This window comes from Poecilia formosa, unplaced genomic scaffold (assembly GCF_000485575.1).
Source record: "Poecilia formosa unplaced genomic scaffold, Poecilia_formosa-5.1.2 Scaffold65, whole genome shotgun sequence".
Classification (NCBI taxonomy): Eukaryota; Metazoa; Chordata; class Actinopteri; order Cyprinodontiformes; family Poeciliidae; genus Poecilia; species Poecilia formosa.
This window is the reverse complement of record NW_006800004.1, coordinates 2078971-2100963: the sequence shown is the minus strand read 5'-3', so window position 1 is coordinate 2100963 and position 21993 is coordinate 2078971. Positions and strand designations below refer to the sequence as shown.

Here is a 21993-nt window from a genome sequence, read left to right as displayed (position 1 = left end):
TTATACTCAAAGAATCTGCTACGAGAGTTATCAACAGGAGGTATGGTCTGAACTGCCTTAACCCCTTCAGAAGCCCTGAACTGTCCCTTTAGTTAAAATCCCTGGTTCTGTTTCCATTGCATATGTAATTTCTATTAGACTAAAACCAGAAGACACAGGAAATAAAGCTAGCATCTGTTGGTTCCACCACATAATCCGTCTGCTTCTCTCCCCCGCTTCTGTCCTCATTTTCAGTTTGGTTGTTTTCTATCCAGGTCAGGCTTTTTACCCCAACCGTAATAAGTCATAGAGGTCACACAGTAATGGCCACAGGCTTTTAAATTTGGTTATTGACATTTCATTGCTCATATTAGTCAAATGTGAACCTTTGTGAGATAATCAAGTAAATTGGTGCCAAAACTTTTAGACAAAGTTCTATTGCAAATGTATTTAGTAGATACTATTGTATTAATGCAACCCTTTTAAGTCTGTAAGTACGGCATATATATAACTAAGAGATTTCAATGAGTCGATATACGTTTCTTATTTTTGCCAAATGAAACTCTGCACGTTTAAAATTGTGTCAAAGAAAAAGCTCTTTGAAGCCATTTGAAAACGGCTGCTTAAGCTTTAAACGCTGATGCTGACTGGATTATTATCAAGAGAAAGATCTGAAACAGTTCAGGTTTTGATTCTTGACAGCCACTGTAAAATGGAACAAACAAACAAAGGCTCAGAAATAGATTAGTTTGTTTAGATTATGGAATCCAGAAAAAACATGGCTGCTATCCAGACTGCTGTAGTTCACTGGAGCCACAGTGGCCTTAAAAAGCCTAAGGGAAGCTTGTTTTGAACGTTAAAATAAGCTACATAATAGCTTAAAAGTGAAACACTTCATTTCAGACAGGCATCAGGAAAGGCAACTTTCAGTGACAGTCGCTGGTGTAAAAACCACGTGTAATAGCAAAATAAAACCTTGTGGCTTTAGCTCTGAGGCTGAGAAGTTAAAAGCACTGAGAAACTTTCACCGCCTCACTTATTCTCCCTGGTAGTCGGTGGCTACAGAAACAAAGCTACCAGGACTTGAGCTGAGTCTCAAACTGAGTTAATATGCAGGAAAACCATCTTGCTGCCAATTAAAAAATCAGTCACCTTAAAGCTCGTGGCGACAGAGAATGTGCACCAGTAGCTATAAAACATGTGATGTTCAAATTGCCGCCCCTATTCTATTTCTTATTATTCGTGTTCAGAGCAACAACCACAAAGAGAAAACTGATACCTAAAACACAAATGTGCTTCTAGTATGACTCACTGACAAGTGTGTGGAGGTGTCGGCATGCAAGCTAAAAGATTGGCTTTTTGTTGTAAGGCAAGATGATCTAAAGAAAAACTGAACCCTTAATTTCATCAACCCAGTAAGCTTTGTTACTGTTCTTTGGATATCTTCAGAGGGATTCAGCTTTTCTTCAGCATAGCTGTACCTTCACTGTGTTCTTCAGTAAGCAGGGTGGTTCTCCTTGTGACTGATTTCATACATATTGAAAGAAAATGACGTGGAATATTCATATACAGCTCTGCTGAGGTTGATGTGTCCTCACCATAGTAACATAGAAAGGCTGAGATGCAACACCAGCTCAGCAAAAAACACCACTTTGGACTCTTTCAATCTCTATTAAACTGAAAATGTGGATGAAAAGCTGCAACTTTTTTTAAACTGAACTCTACATCTCATTTTATGTTCTTGCTTAAAGTGTTGTTTTGGGTATTTAAGTTTGAAAACATGCTTATTCATCAACATTTTCCACCCCAAGAGCCCTGATACGCTTGAGCAGCCCTGTTTTCTGTTTGATCGCTCTACTTTGGTGATTCTTGTTACTTTGAATTCAAACTTCCTTCTATCAATTTTATTGTCATTATGTTTAAAGTTTGGGCACCCTGTCTGCTTCTGCGTCTGATTACATTCTGAACATATCCAGTATAGTTCTGCAGGGACGTTCAAGTTGAAGCATCTGAAATCAAGGCAGACGTTTCCACTGTTAGAAGTTAAAATATCCATTGTAAAATCTGAAGCTGTCATCTTCCATTGTCCTTCATTTTAGTGAGCGCAACACTCTTTTCAGTTGTGGTCAGATTCTCCAGAGTTCATGAGCGGGATTTGCTGCAGAATGACTGATTGTTCACAATGTGTTAAACACATGGACATGAAAGACTAAGCACCAGTGACTGACGTTCACCTTGACCTATGCTTCTATCCACACAGTTAAAAGTTTATTTGTTCAATTTTGGCTTTGGTATGAGGTATGCATAACACGAGCCTAACAGAAATCTTGAATTTGCCTCCTAAGATCACTGGAGGCTTTATTTATTTTTGTAGAAGGACATTAATTATTCTACTTTTATTATTCTACTCTGCTTAAAACGCCATTGAGCCAGTCTGATACAGTATTAGAGGTAGGACAGGAAGTAAGACGGAGAGGGAGGGGGACAGAGATAGACAGAGAGAGGGACTGTGCCAGCAAACACTTTTGATATATTTGAACAGTGTGAAATCCAGCCAGTGATGTCACCAGACACTTTTCACAGTCCCTGGCAGGGTGAATTTGAACCCCAACTTCATCTATGATTTAAACAGTAATATTGTTCAGATATTCTCTTTGAATGCATTAGCCATTCCATAAACTTTCAGTGTGTTATAAAATAAAACGGATTCAAAGATCTGTTTTTATTATTACAAGCTACTCACATTTCCTTCTAATCAATTTCAGTGGCAGGGGAAAAAAATTCCTTAAAGAGACAAAATAAGAAATCAGCTGGTGAATAGACTGGTCAAAAACTCAGAAGTCCAACCTTCTTCCTATCAGCGAATGCCCCAGATATTTTTTCTTTCTTTCTTTTTTACAAAAATCACTAAGAAAAACTAAACAAAAATGCTGACAAAATAACATAATGTTATTTTTTTCCCCTTGTCCCCATTTTTCAACTCATACTGCTCTCATGAAGTGAGACTTTCACTGATTCTTTTAATAAAAGATTACATAAATATTACCTTTTACAACCCCTTATTGTGACAAGCTAAATAAAATCTACCTCACTTTTGAAAAGGAAGCAGCTCAGGTCCACTTTCGCAGCAGCAGGATGATACATTTTATCCTCCACTATTGTATCCAAAATCTTTGTCTCGTCTTGCTCTCATGAAGTGAATATCATGTTATCTCCTCTCTTTAACTGAACATACATTATTATCTGTTGATCTATCGCTTTGATCACTTTGTTTCTTGGTGTGTTTGAAAGAAACAACAGTTGTTTGTTGAATCATTCATCCATTTGGTTCATAATCCATTGGAAAGCCTACATGCGATAAAATGTATTCTGAAAACTTGGTCAGTTTCTAACATCAGGAGAAATACTTTGTCAGCATATATTCACATTAAAGGCATAAAACAGTCAAGTGTTCTCCTGTACATCAGGAGAATACAAAAGCAGAAATTTCCGCTCCACTGTACGCTTACACTGTTCTATCACGGAGATACACGCCTCTGCTTCCAGGAAATACACTTTATTTTCTTCAACACTGTAACGCCGAGCCAAGAAAAGGGTACAGGAAGTGATGTCAGCCTGTGTGCCAGTTAGGGACAAGGCTGATATTCCCACAAAGCCATTTCCGAAGACAAACAAACAGAACTTTTCCCTTGTGTGTGTACATGCAGATATAACCCGTTCCCAGTATTTCTAAAGTTTCTACTAAACAATAACAGAGAAGCAGACAAGTCAGCCTGAACATTTTTAATAAACAATGTTTATCCAATATTAAGATAATGGAACAAACAAAAAGTTACTCAATACATCTGCATCCAGAGCAAAATGAAACTGTAGGCATTTGAGGTATTGTACAAATCCTCTTCTCTCTTTCCTTTTTGCTGATGGACACAATTCCCATAGACCACTTCAATTCAGCTAGAAGTACACAATATTCTACCCTTTTCTGTTTTCCTAGGGTTTGGACTTAAGCTCTACAGTGTTGACATTATAGCACAGCCCACTCACCCCTGAACCTTGAGCCACTACGACAGGAAGTAACTAAGGCCTTTCATAAGGGTAGTGTAAGTTCAGTTCACCAGCATGCCTATGAAAAGGATTTATCTCTGGAGTGTAAAACCGAAGGCGCAAGAGAAGGAAGCTGGAATGGAATGAAGTGAGGAGGGAAGGGGGTCGAGCAGACACTCCATTAGGGAAGTCGTAAACTCCCAGATCAAAGTGTGAAATCTGAAGTCAAATATCCAACAAAACTCTCTTTGTAACTTAATATCAGCCGCAGGCTCCTATTTGGCGAAGTCGTCTGCATAATCCCATCAGTTGGCATATAATTGACGAGACAGTTTACAGAGAGGAAATTCTACAGATTGTTCTGACTGTCTGAAGGAGATGCGACACAAGACTGGATATTCAGACAAAGCCTCTTTCACTCACAAAGTATGTTAACAGGTGGTCAGATAATAAATTACACTCCTGTGAATGGTAAAAAAAAAAACTATACAGACAACATAGAAACTAAATTCAAAGTAAAAGAAGGAGAATCTCTGTCATTTTAATGGAAAACTCATAGGAATGGAGCAGAAAAAATAACAAAAGCCTACATCAACCCACGAGAGATCATGTGTTTTACATTTAAAAACAACTGAGCAACATTCACATGCTGACAACTTTTCAAGATTCTCAGAATGACAGAGTGAATGGAGCACATGAAGAGATTTTCAATGAAAATAACTTGAGAATATCACAGTATTTGCTTAAAACTTTAGAGCAGCATTATGTAATATGGTGTAGCTGCAGACAAGAAATTGTTCTTACTGTTGTTAAAATAGGTTTTGGATTTCTGTAGTTGCAAAAATGTTTAGTTATTGTTCTTATAAGAAATACACTTCTGCAAAAATATAGAATAAACGCTACATTTAGTATTACTTTTCAAGAACTGATTGCAGAATAATTTCAATTTTTGCACTTATTATATGAAATAACACAAGTATAGCAAGCTGATATTAGCTTGCTAAATTAGCAGCTCTCTCTGCCCTGGCAGACAATGCAGCTGGTTTGGGTGGGGCAATGTTGTGTTCCTCAAAGCAACATACAACCAAAAACGACCTCCAAAATCAGTTGTTTCAAACATCATTCCTTGGAATTTGGAATTTGTCAAGATAAATTTAACACGTGATTTTTTTGCTCACTTTAGCAATAAATTATCAGATAAATGCCTATCCCTAAGTAATACACACAGTATCAAAACTACTTTTCTGCTGCTAATGCTATCACATTAGCTAAAACTACAGCAAAGTTGCTAACACAATCATTTCTACAGCTACATCATTATAAATAAGTGACTTTTGTCCCTTTACACCAACCTTTTATCAGTCTTGTCACTGACAGTAGCATCACAACAGCACATGCTAATATTGTGCTTTGCTTTGTAATGAATCGGTCAGCCTTATATTCTAGAGAATGGGTGGAACGTAACACATTTTATTGGTACTGACAGTAAAGAAGCTCCCTGTGAATTAGCCCTGACAAATGTCATGGGCACCTGTTCGTAAACCATCAAAGATGTTACAAAAAAAAAGACTACATGACCAATTACACAGAGCATATGTAGCCACAGGCAAGCAGTGCAGATAGAAAGTGCTGCATTCCTCTCTGCTGCTAAATACAGACGAAAAATCAGAGGGCTTTGAAGAGATGGATGACAAGGCTGATTCCCACAGGAACACAGGAGCCACTGTGGAAAGTGAGACAGCTGGCTGAGAACAGGCCTGTGTGCGTATGACTAAACACTTTACTAGCTGTGTTACCTTCATATGTCGTTACTGATGGGTGCTGACATGTGCTGTCTTGACCTATAATAACAAGACTAAAAAATTTTGTCGGCAAGGGAAGCGACATAAAGGAGAAAACGGTCAAACACCATTATGAGTCATTAGATAAATTACAGGTCAATGCACTTTTCAGGAAAACAAAAAACAGCAGGAATGCTAGAGTAGCAACAGTGGTGTCACAGGATTAATATGCTTGAACTGGGAGACATTATCTAAATCAGGCAACTGCATGAAAAGTGAGACACCAGAAGTCAAGTGCAACTGCTCTCAGTTAATCCAATGGAGTTTGATACTAAAAGTACCTAGGCATAACAGCCTGTGCTTGGCAATATGCAGAAAGGGTTAGAGCTGCTCGAAGGACATCTCTCTCATCAGTCATAGAGGCCTGAAAAAGCCATTGTATTTGACAGCAGCTTGGCGGGGGTTCAGCAGAAGCCTCCTACTATTAACTTTAGGATTTAAACCCAGTAAGGGAACCAGGGAGGTGTGCCGTGGGGCAGTTTGTCTCATCTCGTTCAGTATCAGCTCTTTCATTTCTGCTGGATTATCTGGCCTCCTCAAATATAGTATTAATAATCCACAAATATGTTTGCCAAAAAGTGGGGATGCATTAAACAGATGCATTGAATTAAACAGAGGTCTGCTGGCCAGTATTGCAACATTTTAGCTGAAGTTGTTTGAGCTCATCTGACCAGTTAGTTGGAAACTCAAAAACCCAACATCTATTCCCATTATGATCAATAAAGTATTTCTGAATTTAATTAAACACTCTTCAGTGTGGATATTGTTACTGTAGGAAGAAAATTCAAAATTAGATATTTACAGTATTAGTGTTGCATGATAAATGTAAAAAGTTTAAAAGTAAGAAGCTATAAAAGAACAGTATTTTCAGTGGAGGCATATAATCCTTTTATTGAGTCTGCTATCAACAGATTTTGGCATGTAGCTTTTTCTGCCTTTCATGTCCTAGAGTTTGGCCCTTCTCTACCAAACTTTTTAGGATAGATAAAGAATCATCTGCCAAAGAAAATCACTAATGTTTTGTCTACCTGAAAAAGAGTGCAACCCAACTCAGAGTTTCAGCATTTTTGAAGTTTTCTGGAAGTTCGTACCAGGTTGGTTCTGACTCTGGGGATACAGAGTAGACTTGAACCAAAAGATCTGATTGGTCTGCAGGTTTGACAAGATGACAGCAGGTCTTTAATGTATTTTGCTGCTGTTCAATAATTTATAAACGAACAATTTATGAATAGTAAAGTATTTTAACGTTTATTCTCTGAACTACACAGTCTGATTGATCTTTTAGGTCAATCTTTGAAGAGAAGGTTGCCAAAGAGACATAGTCCAGATGACAGTGACAATGTTAAAGTCTGAGACAAAATTTAATTAAATTAATATTACTCTCTAATATATTGCTTTCAACTCCATGCCCATTTATTTTAGTTCTTAATGGCAAGCTGACTCTTTTTAAAATGCGACATATTATGACCCATGATCAAGCCAAAATAACTTCAGTTGGTGCATGTTACTAACTGGGGCCATAAAACCACATTTCCTTACAATAAATTACAAACAATCAGGAAAGAAACAACTGGACCTGCAAAGTTACAAAAATGGAAGGAGTGAAATTACCTCCACCCCTTTTATTGTTTGCAGTTTTCAAACTCTATCTGTCATTAAACATGTTGTATTTGTAAACACTGGCAGGCTTTAGGTATTTTTAGAATTAAAGTAAAGAAGTACAGCCTCTGTAGGGAATAAATACAGAGAGTGTTCTTTCATAATACTATCTGCACTAATTATGCATATTGCTAGCATAAGATGCTAAAGACAGCTTAAAATGTAAACTGTCATTTTTTGGTTGTAAACAGTAAAACTATTGTAAGAAAAACTGGTATCTCACACACAAAGTGTGATGTCAAATCTGCTTCTAATGTAACTAATGGCTCACAGCAAGAAAACCTGAAAAAAAATCCTTAGAAAAACTGAAAATTATTGTGATTAAAGAGACATTGAGGTTACCCAAAATCTTTACTGGGAAACCAATAGTAGCTGTTTTTAAAAATTGAGATTGGAAACTCCCCACAAATGTCTGGTGTATCTCTGCTAAAGACAAATGCCCATCTTTAGCTGGGCTTTGAAAAAACTTTCATAAACTGTAGACATGTTCCTAGTTAGAAATGTCCCAGTTAAGTAATATTTTCCTAATCTGGTTTTACTCAGATGTCTCTGGCTTGTATGTATTTGTATTGTCTTTGTATAAACAGACATTGACCAACAAAGTTAGGTGAAAGTATGCAGGTTTGGATCACAATGATGGTGCTTCTAGGTATAGACATATTTTCCTTGTTTTAATTGTGCATGCAAACTGACAGTCTCTTCCTTTTAAGCTCAAGAAAAAAATTCTAGGTTACCATAAACAGAGAGCAAAAGCTGAAACAATGCCGAGTCTCTGTGCCAGTGAGGAAGGCCAGTGTGACAGAGCCAGAGGTGAAAAGGGCCAAGGCAGATGCCACTTTCACACACAGACTGGAAGAGGCTTCATTCCACGGGGCTTCCTCAATGAAAGGGAGGGAAAAGAAGAGGAATGACTTGTCAAATGCCATTCTGCCTCAAGTATTAACATGTACAGAGGAGCTGGGAGGACTTCTTAACTGGACAGTTAACAAAATGCAAAGTGTGATAAATAGCAGGCGGGTCAGAACAGGCACCAGACAGCAAATAAACCCAGAAGAGTCTTTCTGACCAAAAAGAAAAACACATTATATGGCCAGACAACATGCATTATGGAAAGTGCAAAGTGGTAGCTAGATTTGTTTTAAATTATGTTTTTATCAACAACAGTTCCCTTAACATTAATAGGCAGATGTCATTCTGATGTATGTTTGGAGTTCTCAGAGTGTTGTACCAGTTTCTAACCATTTATGTTAACAACATTGCCAGTCTACAGTGTGCATATTAACCATCTATATTTCCACAAGAGACAGGGACCAGTAGAAATCAGCAATGAAATGAAGCAAGAAGGGGGAGTAAATACACTTGAGTCGTGTGATTAGTTGGATTGTGATTCAATGACTGAATGGAGACAGATGAGTAAGCATTAAAAGATTACTAAGAATCTGATAGGATTCGGTGGCTAACACTGAGTCCTATCCATGTGTTAGCCATGGACAGGACTAAACCTAACCAGCTAAAACCAGACTAAAAACCCAGGTTTCTGTTGCCAAAGACAATTTGACACCACTCCATTTGTTTACATTTTATGAAGAAGGAAATTGTGCTCAATGTCTGAGGTTTCTGTGTTGTTTTCGTCAGTGGTTCTTGGTGCAGCGCCACCACAGGTGAGGGGATAAACTGGTTTTTCAAAAGGCTTGGTTCATTTGACACAGTGCAGTGTGAAAGCAATCTGTGCCAGCTGAAAATGGAACAATTTTGGTCCCCTATCAAACCGAGTCTACCAGACCATCAGGTGTAAAAACACCTGATTGGATGACTTGACCCTCTAATTGCTAAAACTAGCAAAACAGTGGCCCCAGATTCGATGTACTTTTCCCTGTCCTGCTCTTCTCTTTTCAACCAATTGATGACTTTCTAAAATAAGTAAATGAACTTTTAATTATAATAACTTCTCAAAATCTTCCATCAAAAAATTTGAGCTATCAAATTTGAGCTAAATAAGAAGATTTAACTATTTTAGCCAAGCACCGGCCTATCTGATAACTTTCTCAAATATTCACGGCACCTGCGAGTTCTTTTATTTCTTCTAAATCTACTTTCTTACTACTTTTACATCCAAAATCAAATTCTGGAACACAAGTGGAAAAAGAGTGCACTGTTTTTCTGAGAATGTATTTTGTTATCTAAAGACATCTAATGGGGACAACTGTCATTCATTGGACAGACATTGTGGTTTTCCAAAGAACCATTGCAAAAACTTGGACCAGGTCTTTCAGCAAGACTGGTGTGGTAGAAGTGGAGTGGGGAAGTTGAGGCCAAAGGAGGGGGCTAGTTTGATGAACGATACCACCCTGGAGGCCATTAGCTCACACCCCCTAGAAAGACCTTCAGAGTCATTCAGAAAGCTGAAACTATAGCTGATAATAATAAAAGCCATAAGTGCCGATGTAAACACCTTCCTTCCAAGGTTATCTCACAAGGAACGTATTTTTTTGTTATTATTTTTCATTTTACTATTCCCCACTCTTTCTTCTATGAAGTCACAGCACATGTAACTCTACAATTCTTACTCTACTATGGGCTCGGTACTCACTATTTTCCACAGAGCCGATGAACATAATGGAAAGCACACTATCACCCCAGATGTCTCCTATTACTGGCTCCGACCAAAATTATTTACACATCGGCTTACTGGAACCATGGAGAAAAAGAGTGAGACAGAGAGAAAGGGGAAGGAGGGCGGGATTCAGTTTACTCCTTTGGATTTGCGTAAGCATCCTCTTATCGGGACGCTGACAAGACATGGCAGACATGACATATCTATTCGGAGGAATGCATGCGCAGTTTCCTCTTCTTGTGTCGATGTGCTTCTGCAGTCGGAAAAATGTTTGAGTAACGAAAAACACAGTAAGTCATCTGTCCTTCCATCTACACTGTGTTAATTAAAGTTGGTAATGCAATGTTAAAGGAGCACTAAACAAAGAGGGCCAGAATGAATCCTCCTCCTGGACAGTACTGTTAAGATAAAGGCCTCACCATGGGGGCAGAGCAGACCTGTAATTAGACACAGTCAGGACTCCCGTTGCTATGTAAACATCCCGACCACTATGCCTAGAAGCGCGGCCTCTTCGCTGCACTGCTCCGGTTCCTCGGCATGAATCACACAGCAACATCTGGTTTAGCGTGCTGGAATGGACTTTGTCGGTTTGGCACACCGTCCGTGTGTGGAGTGTGTCGATCAGGACCAGACGTCCCACGCCTGCGCCTGCCTCTCTCCTCTTCCCCCCGACTACGCCGACTCTCATATTACAGTGGTTGCACAATACATTCTGGCAGTGCTGACTCTCGCTGGCCCTAAGAAAGCATTGTGGATACAGCGACAAACCTTTTGCTCAACTGTGGTGGAAAGAGGGGGGAAAAAAGTTACAACCACTTCTGGCATTGCAATGACTTGTGTCTGCCAATAATATACAAAAATCCAGACAGAAGGAACTTGCTTACTTTACTGTAAAGCTGAAAGTAAAGCATGTGGCCTAAATTCTGAGAATGCATTCAGTGTCTTTAATGCTTAATCCTAGGGAAATGATCATTTTGACTTTTAAAATCTATAGAGAGTCATATGCTAAGTTTTACTTTTTGGATTACATGCAAAATACTATCTGCAAAAACCTAACACTTAACAAAACTAATCATCCCTAAGGTTATCACTTTCCTAAAATAATGGCCTGCGTCTTTCCCCCCAACCCCCAAAAGTGAGTTGTTGTTTTATTTTTCTTAAATTGTCTTCACACAAAAAAGGTGGTAGGTTTTTCCAAACATCACTTTTGGTACAAAATGACATAAGAACGTGATGATATGAAACATGGTGGTGACAAGGTCATGCTGTGAGGAGGCTTGTCTTCAAGGAGAGAGAAGAGGGAATTTGCTCAGAATTATAGGAAGATGGAAAAAGCTAAATACAGCACAAGCCTAGAATAAAGAGGGAAATGCAAATGCATGCCACACTTTTTTAGATTTGTTATTCCACAACATTTTTCACAAGTTTCTAGTTGCAAAGTTACAAAATGTGACCAAATTCAAAAGATTTGAATACTTTTGCAAGTCTCTGTAACACATGGCATGGCTCCTGAAAAACTTCATTTCCTTGCAAAACACCAAGTCAGCACAAATATGCCTGCACATCCCCTCCCAAAATGGTGGTAATAGCAATCTGGGGAGAGGCAACCACAAAATGGTAATGATTATATGGAAGGAAAAAATATATATGAAGACGGCAAAAAGCAACTGAAATATAGATGTCAAAGGTACACTCTGAGTTTTAGGAGCTTTGGGAGGCTCAGACCCAGGGTTACATTTCACTAATAACAGATTCATTACAGGGTAATCTAAACAATACCCAAGAGCTCTTCCAACTAAAGACAGGCAGATCTGAGTGTTTACACAGACGCAACAACATAACAGACATACAAAGATGAGAGGTAGAGTCTGATGTAACTATGCTAAATTATTTTAAATGAACGCAAGCAAGAAAGAAAAAAATTACGTATCTCTCTGTTCTGGTAACCTAATTGGTATTAAAGAGGAACATCTGAAACTTTGTCAGTAAGCCGAAACTGCAAGCACGCTTGCTGCCTGTGCACTTTGGAGGGAAGGGCACTTGGTTGTCTGACTCTAAATATCTGCCCCTTGTGAGACGATACAACAATGCTTTTTGCATGAGGTATGAGGAAGAATTTAGAGGAAAACTTCATTGTGTTCTAGATCCTGGCATTGTGGGACAGATGATGTTTTCTCTGCCCACAACACAAACTGACTACACTGCTTTTGTTTTCCTTAGAGCAAAAGTCAGCCACTCAAATCCCCGGAGAACGGAGAGGAGTTTTTAAATAACAAACTTTGGCGGCAAATAAACTGAAAGTCTGAAAAATACAACCCAAAATTTATTTGCTTTGTTTTTGGGATAATTTTTTATTTTTATTTTTTTTGGTAACTATCCCTGTACTGGCAAAGCAAAATACTATGATGTTGCAATATGAAACCAATCTTTGTGAAATGGACATACTTCTGTCTAAGGTTACTTTGCAATATGACCGTAACAGATTTTTCATCAAAACGTGGGGCTGAGTGCCAGACTGATAAAGATGGTCGGGTTCCCAAGCAAAGCAAAGAAAACCACTGTTGCTATCTAGAGCAGTAGTGTCTCCACAGCTTGCATCAAGCTGAGGAGACACCACGGCTGTGGTTATATCTTTCATGGATAGCCATGAAAGATATAACCACAGTCTCCAGAACCAATGTGCAGCAAAGTCTTCTAACTAACTTCTGGAGGCAGGAAAATTGGTGGAGATGTTACTTGTGGAGACAAGATGAGACCTAATAGCTGTGGTCTTACCCTGACTGTTCTCTTAGCATTACAGTGTAACCAGACAGCATTTTATGTAACCCAGCATCCTAGACGTTACCTCAAATAAAGGGATATTTCAAGTTTGCTGTGTAAAATGGACAAAATGTTAGAGTGGTTGAAATTAAGTACTTTTTTATTGATTTATACTCTGATTTATCTATTGAGCAGTTGCTCTATGCAGGTAACTTTAACAGTTTGTGTTTTGGAAAGTCATTGTTGAAAACCACAAATCAACTAGGTCTACATTATAAACAACCAAAGAGTTTTATGTAAAATTTGACGCAAGTGTAAGCATTGCATTCTCATGTATCACTAAGACTTTGATAGCTCTAAAAACTGAAACTCAGAGTGTTGTACCAGTTGAAATAGATAGCTCTGTTTCATCAGAACAAAGATGTTAGGCACTGGCTCTTGTCCAGTTTCAAGGTATAGCACCAAAATTTTCTATCACATGGTCTCTGCAGTTTAACTTCCTGCACACAAGGTTTTAGAAAGTGCCAAAATGGCTAGCACTATCTTTTGTTGTAAGTAGAAGAGAAGCACTCTTTTTTTCCAACCTGTTGCTGCTTATTTTTAGTCAGCTAGTTGAAGGAAGTCGCAACAAAATAAGACCTAAATTCAATAAGTTAGCTAAAAAAGCATAATTTAATTGTAGTTTTTATATTCATGTTCAACTTTTTATTTTTTAACATGTTTTTGCTTTTAGGTTAAAGTTTTTAGAGATACGGCAACTTTGACTACTTTATTCTACTTCTGTAATTTACAGCAAAACAAAGCTATGCTTCACTGAAGCAGACCTGGTTTGAATAAAAAGGTAAAAAGGACTTCTAAGTGCTGTCAGACAGTAGACTGATATTCTCAACAACTGTTAGGATTCCTTCTATTTCAGAAAATGCTGGAGAGAATACAGACATGCACATTTAGCAAAACAATGAACGACAGTTTGATAAATTAGTTAGGATTAGTAGCTTTGGTTGGGGCATTTGATGATGTCATCCAGAGCTAATTTGACATAGCATGCCAAAGTTCCTAATTTTCTCTTTTTGCTGTGGTTGCTGTTCTGCTTCTGCATAATTGGTAGCATTCTGGCGTCATTCCGTACAATCTGACAAGTACACCTGCTGAGGCCTGCTGGGTCTTTTCATTCTGAGATTCAGTTTGTCAGCACTTTCCAGAGTATTAATCCTCCTTACTCACAACTCTGACATGCACTGTCAAGAAAAGCTTGCTGGGAGATAAAAGTGGAAAATCCCACAGCATAGCCTAAATTGTGATTGACAGGCACCGTGGCAGAGCAATATGGAACTCCAACGTGCTCATAATCAAATAAGTAAATGGATCATTATCAAATAGCTAAATAAGTACATAATACATTAATTCAATTTGAATGCTCCATTTATCCTAAATAGAAATTAAATGTTGCCGTAACTCATATCATTAAGTATCTTCAGATTCATTGTAGATAGTGACGCCATGGGCAGGAAGTGTGGCAGTCAGTCTTGCAACTAATCTGAAGACGCTGTTGATTTATGACAGTTTCATGACTGTTATAATGGAGACTTTTTCTGAGTCCTTCTTAATTAATTCTCAGTTTATTTTCATAAAGTAAGCTTGCATTTTTCATCACAGTGTTTTTCCTGATGATCTATGTATTCCAAACTTACACTTTTAAGCAGAATGACTTCATATTTCAGTTAGTATCAGTGGTTGTAGTTCAATACATTTTCTGTCTGGATGTAAATACAGGGAACCTTTGCAATCTAAAAAGTCTGAAAAAGTATGTTTTTTTTGTTTGTTTGTTTGTTTGTTTACCTGGTCTGGATAAGAAAACAAAAAAAAACATTTTTCCATTTCCAAAACAAAAGTCTAACAATGCTTATTAAATTCATTTTGTTTTACACTCATTTATATTAAAGAGACATAACATATATTTGATTTGTCACATCACATCTTCTGTGTTTTGACTTTGAAGTGAAGGTACACTCATTCTGAAATCCAAAGGGGTAATTTCTTTATGTGTTTGGTCTCTGGATAACTTATCTAATGGATCTAAAATAGCAAAGATGCTTGCCAACATCTTTGGAAGCATAATGGAAAGCTACAAGCCAAAGGCTGAAAGGAAGCATGATAGAAGGTGCCATTTAGCCTCCGTTTCATCCAACATCTTCCATTGCTTATTTGACAGGTCAGATTTCATCTCAGTTAGTCCAGGTGCCACAAAAATAGTGAAATAGCCCTTTGCTACACATTAACTGATTTCATTATTATATTATTTGTGGTACTTATGAAAAATAAGACCAAGCAACCATTCAGGGAGGTTCAAGAGTAATGTTTTCCACTTGAATGTACAAATTGCATAGAAAAAAACTATAGAAATTAGAGTCTAGAAAGTCAGAATATTGAAATAGAAATCCTGTAAACTGATGCATGTCGTACAGGGCATACGCAACACCCAGGTTCACGTGTTTACTATGATCTCTTGAGTAAACTCACCTGCTGACGTCAGGCAGCATAATGCAAGAAGCATCAAAGGAATGCGGGATCTTTGACCCATTTTGTTTTTTCTTGCAGCCTCTGATGTGATGTCAGTGGGTTGAGTTGCAACTCTCTCTGTTTTTCGCAAAGATTTTCTTCCCCGTAAATGGGCCTACAGGAAGCCACCTTCCAGCTCCAGCTGCATAGGGAACAGAAATAAAAGATGTCAGCTGGGGAAGAAAGTCAAACCTGAGCATGAACAAACAGCGGGGCAGTGCTTTGTCTGCGCCGTGGGAGCAATCAGATGAGACAAGAGGAGCAGCCAGTTTGCAGACCAAGGGATTAATTTGGGGGGTTAATTGGGGGTAACACGCGCTTCAAAGGGCCATGCTGCAAACAACTCTGTGAAAGGTCACAGTGTGTAAAAAGTGCAAGAGTGACTTAATTGGAGGGTGTTAAACGCTCTACAATATGCCACGGATTATAAACACACTTTCATTAACGGCATCAGGACATACTGTGACTTGCCAGTGGGGTCTTGGAGTAAGCAGCTCGATACAATCACACACATCACTGTGAACTTGTAAGCAGGAAAAATTAAAGTTCAGTATTTTGTACAAAAATCACAAAATCTTATTTTTCTCTGTACAAATACAAGAATCAAACACATGAAGCGTTTACGGTTCAATGACAAAAACTGAAATTTATTGCAATAAACTTTGTGTATCCTAAAACTTCAAAACACAAAATAAATTAGGAAATCCTACAGAAAGCTCAAACCAATTACAACTCCTACACACTCTATATACTGTGCACATTTCTCATGAAACATATGGTCCAGATAAAAGACAAGCACACCGCTACCTTAAGTGCTACCTGTTTTCTTCATGATAACCAGACTGTAACTGTACCCAAGTCAATGTAAAATCCATGTGTGCAAGGTTCTGTAACAGGAAGCCCACTTGTTCACAGCTTAAAAGCACTGCCTTGGACCAGAATGGAAGCCACGAAGAGCAGGCACATGTGCACACATATGTGCACTGCAGTGAACCCGAAAAGTGTGCATGGGAAGTGATGCACAAAGCGCTTAGGTGCATCACTCTGCAGTGCAAGCAGCGTTCACAAGACAAAAGGGCCTTTCAGTGTGAGGCAGCTGCATGGGCTAGGAAGTCTTTTTTGGAAGATCTTGACAAATATTACATCGTTAGCTCATCAGGGAGGATTAGTGCCCCTCTGTTTGATTTATGCTCCTCCTTGACATTCACCTCCTTACTAACTAAACACGGTGGGGCCGTGTTGCAACACTTTTTGGGAAGCAGAGACCACAATCAAAGTCAAATTGCTGTCGTGTTCTTCTCTTCTGCTGCGCTGCAGATTAGCTGTGCTTTACCCAGGTATACGAAAAGATTTACGGAGACGTTTTCAACCTGGTGTGAGATAACTCTAGCGGTTTTCCACCTAAAGCTTTTGATTTTCTTGTGGCAACATAAAGAAAATCTGGCAATCACATCAGAATACGGAGAGCTTTGAAGGAACTACCAGATTCTCCTGAACACTGCTGAAACCAAGCGACATACTTGTGGTGGCTTCAGTGTTAAAGTCCTGGCTTCCATCTATCATCACGACTGCCTCCTGTGCATGTTGTGTTGCTAGGAACAGAGTAGAGATGTTGTTATAGTAATCACAGAGGGATATCTTAGCAGACTGTCTGTATTACATGTTGCATCTGGACGACTAAGCTACTAATCTGAAACAAGCTTGCTCTATGGCCGCCTGCAGTTAGCGGATTCTCACAGTATGATAGTATGGGTACAAACAATTCGTTAACACTTTATTTGAAGGGGTGTGCATAAGACTGATATGACACTGTCATAAACATGACATAACACCTGTCATGAACATAAAGAAGTCTTTACGAATGTTTATGACTGTTGTCATGAAGTGTCATTCGGTAAATAATGACACTTTTAATGTAAAGTTGCTCTAAAAAGTTGCATGGAAAGTCCATTAAAAATGTCAACTTTGCATTAAATTATCATAATTTACAAAATCATGCAATGACACTTCATGACAACAGTCATAAACATTCATAAAGACTTCTTTATGTTCATGACAAGTGTTATGTCATGTTTATGACAGTGTCATGTCAGTCTTATGCACACCCCTTCAAATAAAGTGTTACCAGCAATTATTTCCATATCAGTTATTACACTTATACATTTATTGTTAACACTTATTGTTATTTTAATTCTGATGCACAGTTGAACTGACTTTTGTTGTAGTTGTTGAGCAATCATGCACACTTTGTTGCATATTACCTTTTGCAATTTTGCTTTTAAAAATATAACACTGTGATTTTAAGTAGCTGCAAGATAACCGGCTAGCTAGCACAGATAACCAACCTGCAACTGGCTGCTTAACCAGGCCTGTCACAATAACAAATTTTGCTCAGTGACAAATTGTCCCAAAAGTTATTGCAATAACCAATAAGATAAACAATAATATTGTTATATTACAATGGTAATAATAGCATTATAATGCAGGTGCAGCCTCTCAAAGATTAATAAACTTTTATTTCTAGCAAATAGTTAACACTTGATGTCTAAGACATTTTAAATGTCCAAAATAAATAAACAAAATCCGCTGAAAAACAACAAATAAAATCGATAATGAAGTCTCTAAGCAAAACTGATATTCAAACCAATGCACCAGGCTGAAACCATTCATCATCCAGCTTTTGATAAAAGAGAGAGGGACACAAGAAAAACAAACAATTGTGTAAATGGAAATGATCAAACTTGTTTTGATTTATCGTGTGTTTAACTGATTTATTGCTGATTGCGACAGGCTTATGCTTAACAGAAATGAGAATGGTAGGTTGTACTAATTCCCAATCAGCTGAGCTGGTGGTGTAAGGAATGGAATAGTGAAGAGGCCTTCTTTCAGCCAGCTGACCAGCAGTATGGAGCGGGGAAAGGACATGAGTGCATTACAGTGTGCTTTATTCTGCTGAATAAAACTGCAATCACTTTTCAGATATCTTAGCAAGGTGGCGTCTCACAGTCCTCTGTGGTTAAAAAAAAGGTATGTGCCACCTTAGAGATTTTTTTTTTTTTGCTTTGCTTGGTCACCTCCACATGTTTTGAAATGGCTTTTATTGTCAAACAAAGATTTTTTTTTAAGGTAAATTTTTTAACTTGCCAAAACAAGGCCTCATTACTGCTAAACCTACAGAATAAAAACCAATGGCTGGAAGACCTCAAAAAGTGGCACATCAGGTCAGGACCTAAAGAAATTCAAAAACAGAAGGGAAACAAAGTCTGTATATATATCAGTCTGTGAAGGGTTGCAACAACATTTCTAAGGCTGTACGACTCCAACGAATCACAGTGAAAGCCATTATACACAATGGAAGAGTGGTGCACCTTCCCTGGGGTGTCTGGACCAAATTCCATTGTTCCAGTGATTTATTTTATTTTATTTATTTTTCCAAGACTGTTTCTTATTCCCACTGTCCATATTTAAAGCAAATATTGATGTTGAGAAAGAAGTGACAAACTACAAAAAGTCTCCTATTAAAGCTGGGAAAACACATTTCAAAGGCTGACATAAAACACTGTAAATGTATTATTTCACTACCAGCTGCTCAAATGTCATTCCTTACTCTGTACCACACCACATATTTTTTGACAACGCCTACTTTTTGTAGCAGACCAACATGTAACGATATACCAACATGACTAATAAACTGTGGAGAGGTTTCACTAAACAACATGAATCCTAACTGACTTCTTCATCTTTTTATCCCACATATCCGCGTGTACAAGACTAAGCCCCAAATCCCCACTTTTATACTAATCACAATGAGCAACTGATTTTGTAGAGGTGAGCTTCATTGCTTTACATAATCTTAATCCTGCAAGCACAAGTGCTACAGTTACCTTCATTTACTTAAATAATGCTAGTTAAGTAAAAGTAGAGTAAGAGAAAAAAACAAATATTTGCTACATGGCACAAACATTCTAAGAAATACACCCCAGGTTCCTTCTTTTCTAACTTTAATGTGCTACCTCATGCAGAAAAAGTAACAATTCAGACAATAAAGTGAGTCTTTTTTCTTTTTTGCATGTTTTACGTCTGTAATAAGGCAACACAACACTGTGGCAAACAGTGATAAGTAACAAGAAGCATTGTTAGGCAGGGCTGGTATCTTCAACATCTACTCTGGTCTTCCTTCGCATGCAAAGCAACACAGTGACTGCAAGATAACACACTATGTGGAAAGAGCCATCTTCTACAGAATTTAGCCACAAAATACACGACTGCATTTATTGCTCTTAGGGGTTTTGGAGAAGGTATGCCCAGAACCTGACAACCATGAGGAGAAGCTGTCCAGGAGTCTGCAACTCAACCTGCTGCTGGCAGATAAAGAGTGACCGTTTGATTTCAAATGACTGTGCCTGTGTTCTGCTGTGAACATATCAAATAAAAGATGCTTTGAAAAATATGGACAGTTTTTTTTTGTTATTTAAATTACAAAAAAAAAATCGGTACAAAAAAATGTGTACCGTTATTCCATGGTATAATCAAACTGATCTATGATTCAGCTCTTATTCAGTAATTTTATACCAGTTATCAGCCCACTGACAACACCAAGGAAATAACTCTAAATAGCATTTTAGAAGTGATGCTCATATTTACAAAAACCATCCCCTATATTTAGAACCTGATGCAAATTTTTATCATACAGTAATGACTAAGCATGAAACAATTATCGTGATATCCAAAATTCATGGTTTCAAAACCAGTGAAAGTTTCCTTCGTACTTTTCCAATGGTTTAAAACTCTTGTGATGAGATGCAAAAAGCCAGACAGGTTGGTCTTCTCTCTGAATAGAGAACTGAATGGAATGAAATTATGGCTATTTCGCGTTTAAAGTAGCCAGTTAGCATCCCCAGTGGTAGGTTTATGGTTGATGCACTGAACCAGGCGTGAAGCAGCATGCACTAAACACGCTGTTGCTGCCGCTTTTGTTCCATGGAACAAAAGAACAAAACTAGAGCCTTTCTTAAAACAACAAACACATGAAATAAATGTAAAAAGATATAAATACATGAAGATCCAGACAGAGTAGACTTGCTAAGGCCAAACTAAACTAGAATTGTGTGTGTGTGTGTGTGTGTGTGTGTGTGTGTGTGTGTGTGTGTTTGCGTGCGTGCGTGCGTGCGTGTATTTAAAGATCAGGGAAGTTATGTATTAATGTATACATTAATGTAATTAATGTATTAATGTATACATTAATACATAACTTCCCTGATCTTTAAATCTCAGCTGGTTTCTTGTGTCTCTTGTGATGTCATCAATCCAAATGCAAACAAATCAGCATCTGCAGGATTTTTCCCGGATTTGCCTTGTATTTTGCAGTGAAATTTATACATTATAACTCAAATATGATTTTAAATTGGTAGTGTATATTTTTAGTGAAATAAATACAGCAGAGGGCAGTATCTTTAAGAACAGATTACTTTTTGTTTCTATTATAACAGATCTAAATACAGATCAGAGGCATCTGCTGCTTAAATTTGCCAGACAATTCCCTCTTTTTAACGGAGTTGCAAATATATTTATTGACCGATTGGAAGTCCTTATCCCAAACGTTGCACCCATGTTCTGTCAGTCACGTTTCGCCCCACAACAACGCGTGGAGTGCCAGCCTGACAGCACACTCACAGCCCCACTACCTCCTCTAGATATCTGAAGGGAATATCACATTGGCTAAACATTCTCTTCATAAGTGTTTGGGTTTGTTATTGTTTTCATAGATTAGTAAGAAAAAGTTATAAAGTGGGTGTAAGAAGCCGTGTCTTAATGTAATAAGCTAGAAGCGCTTCAGCGAGAGAGAATGAAGAGCTGCATGTCAACGGACGCACGAGACAGATGTTCAGCTGGATATAAGTTTCCGCAACAAGCTAAAACCGGGTTCTAATACACCACCAACAGACGGGAGGTGTTGAGATGTTGTTTTGAACAACAAGGTGTTTCTGAAAACGTTATTTTTTAAAAGTAAAACAAAAAACACGTCAAACCTTTAGCTTTAAAAGAAGAGCGGACGTACCACGAAGAGTCCTCACAAAATGCCCTGAAAAACTTAGTGGAAGTCACTCCGGTTGATGGGGTGGGGGGGGACATGAAAGTCCTTCTTCTCTCTCGTCTCTGCCGTCGGAGTGGTAATTTTGTTGAAGGAAAACGACTGTTCGCAAAGTTGTCCCCTCACAACGCCCCGTACTAAAAGTTTTTAAGTTCACGAGCGTCTATCTGCCTGTTTTACTGCAAGGGTTTTCGAGGAGGGGCGGGGCCTGAGGGAGGAGGAGAGCTGCGAGCGAGAGGAGAGAGTCCCTAAGCAAAGCGCGCGGTCCCTTCAGACGGCACTGGGAAGCTCTAAAGAACAGATAGGGCGACCACTTTCCTCACAGATGTCATGAGTTTGATCCGAATTTGGCATACGGTCGATTTGTCACAGGCGCATGTGCGATACCATGCAAAACTTCAAGTATCCAACTACATTCTAGGTCAGTCTCATTGCATGGGGATTCA

General features: G+C 38.3%; 1 protein-coding gene across 2 annotated transcripts in view; it reads right to left on the bottom strand.

Moving 5' to 3' along the window:
- tgfbr3 (transforming growth factor, beta receptor III) overlaps positions 1-21748 on the bottom strand; it is an 80000-nt gene extending 58252 nt beyond the window's left edge. The window contains exons 1-2 of one of the 2 annotated variants that reach the window (XM_007554701.2): positions 21486-21748; positions 15418-15598 (exon numbers count right to left, since the gene is read on the bottom strand). In XM_007554701.2, coding sequence (XP_007554763.1) covers positions 15418-15478 — 61 coding nt within the window. In that variant the 5' untranslated portion in view covers positions 15479-15598; positions 21486-21748. The remainder of the gene's footprint in view (positions 1-15417; positions 15599-21485) is intronic. The other variant, XM_007554702.2, reaches the window with a different exon arrangement.
- Positions 21749-21993: the final 245 nt, after the last annotated feature.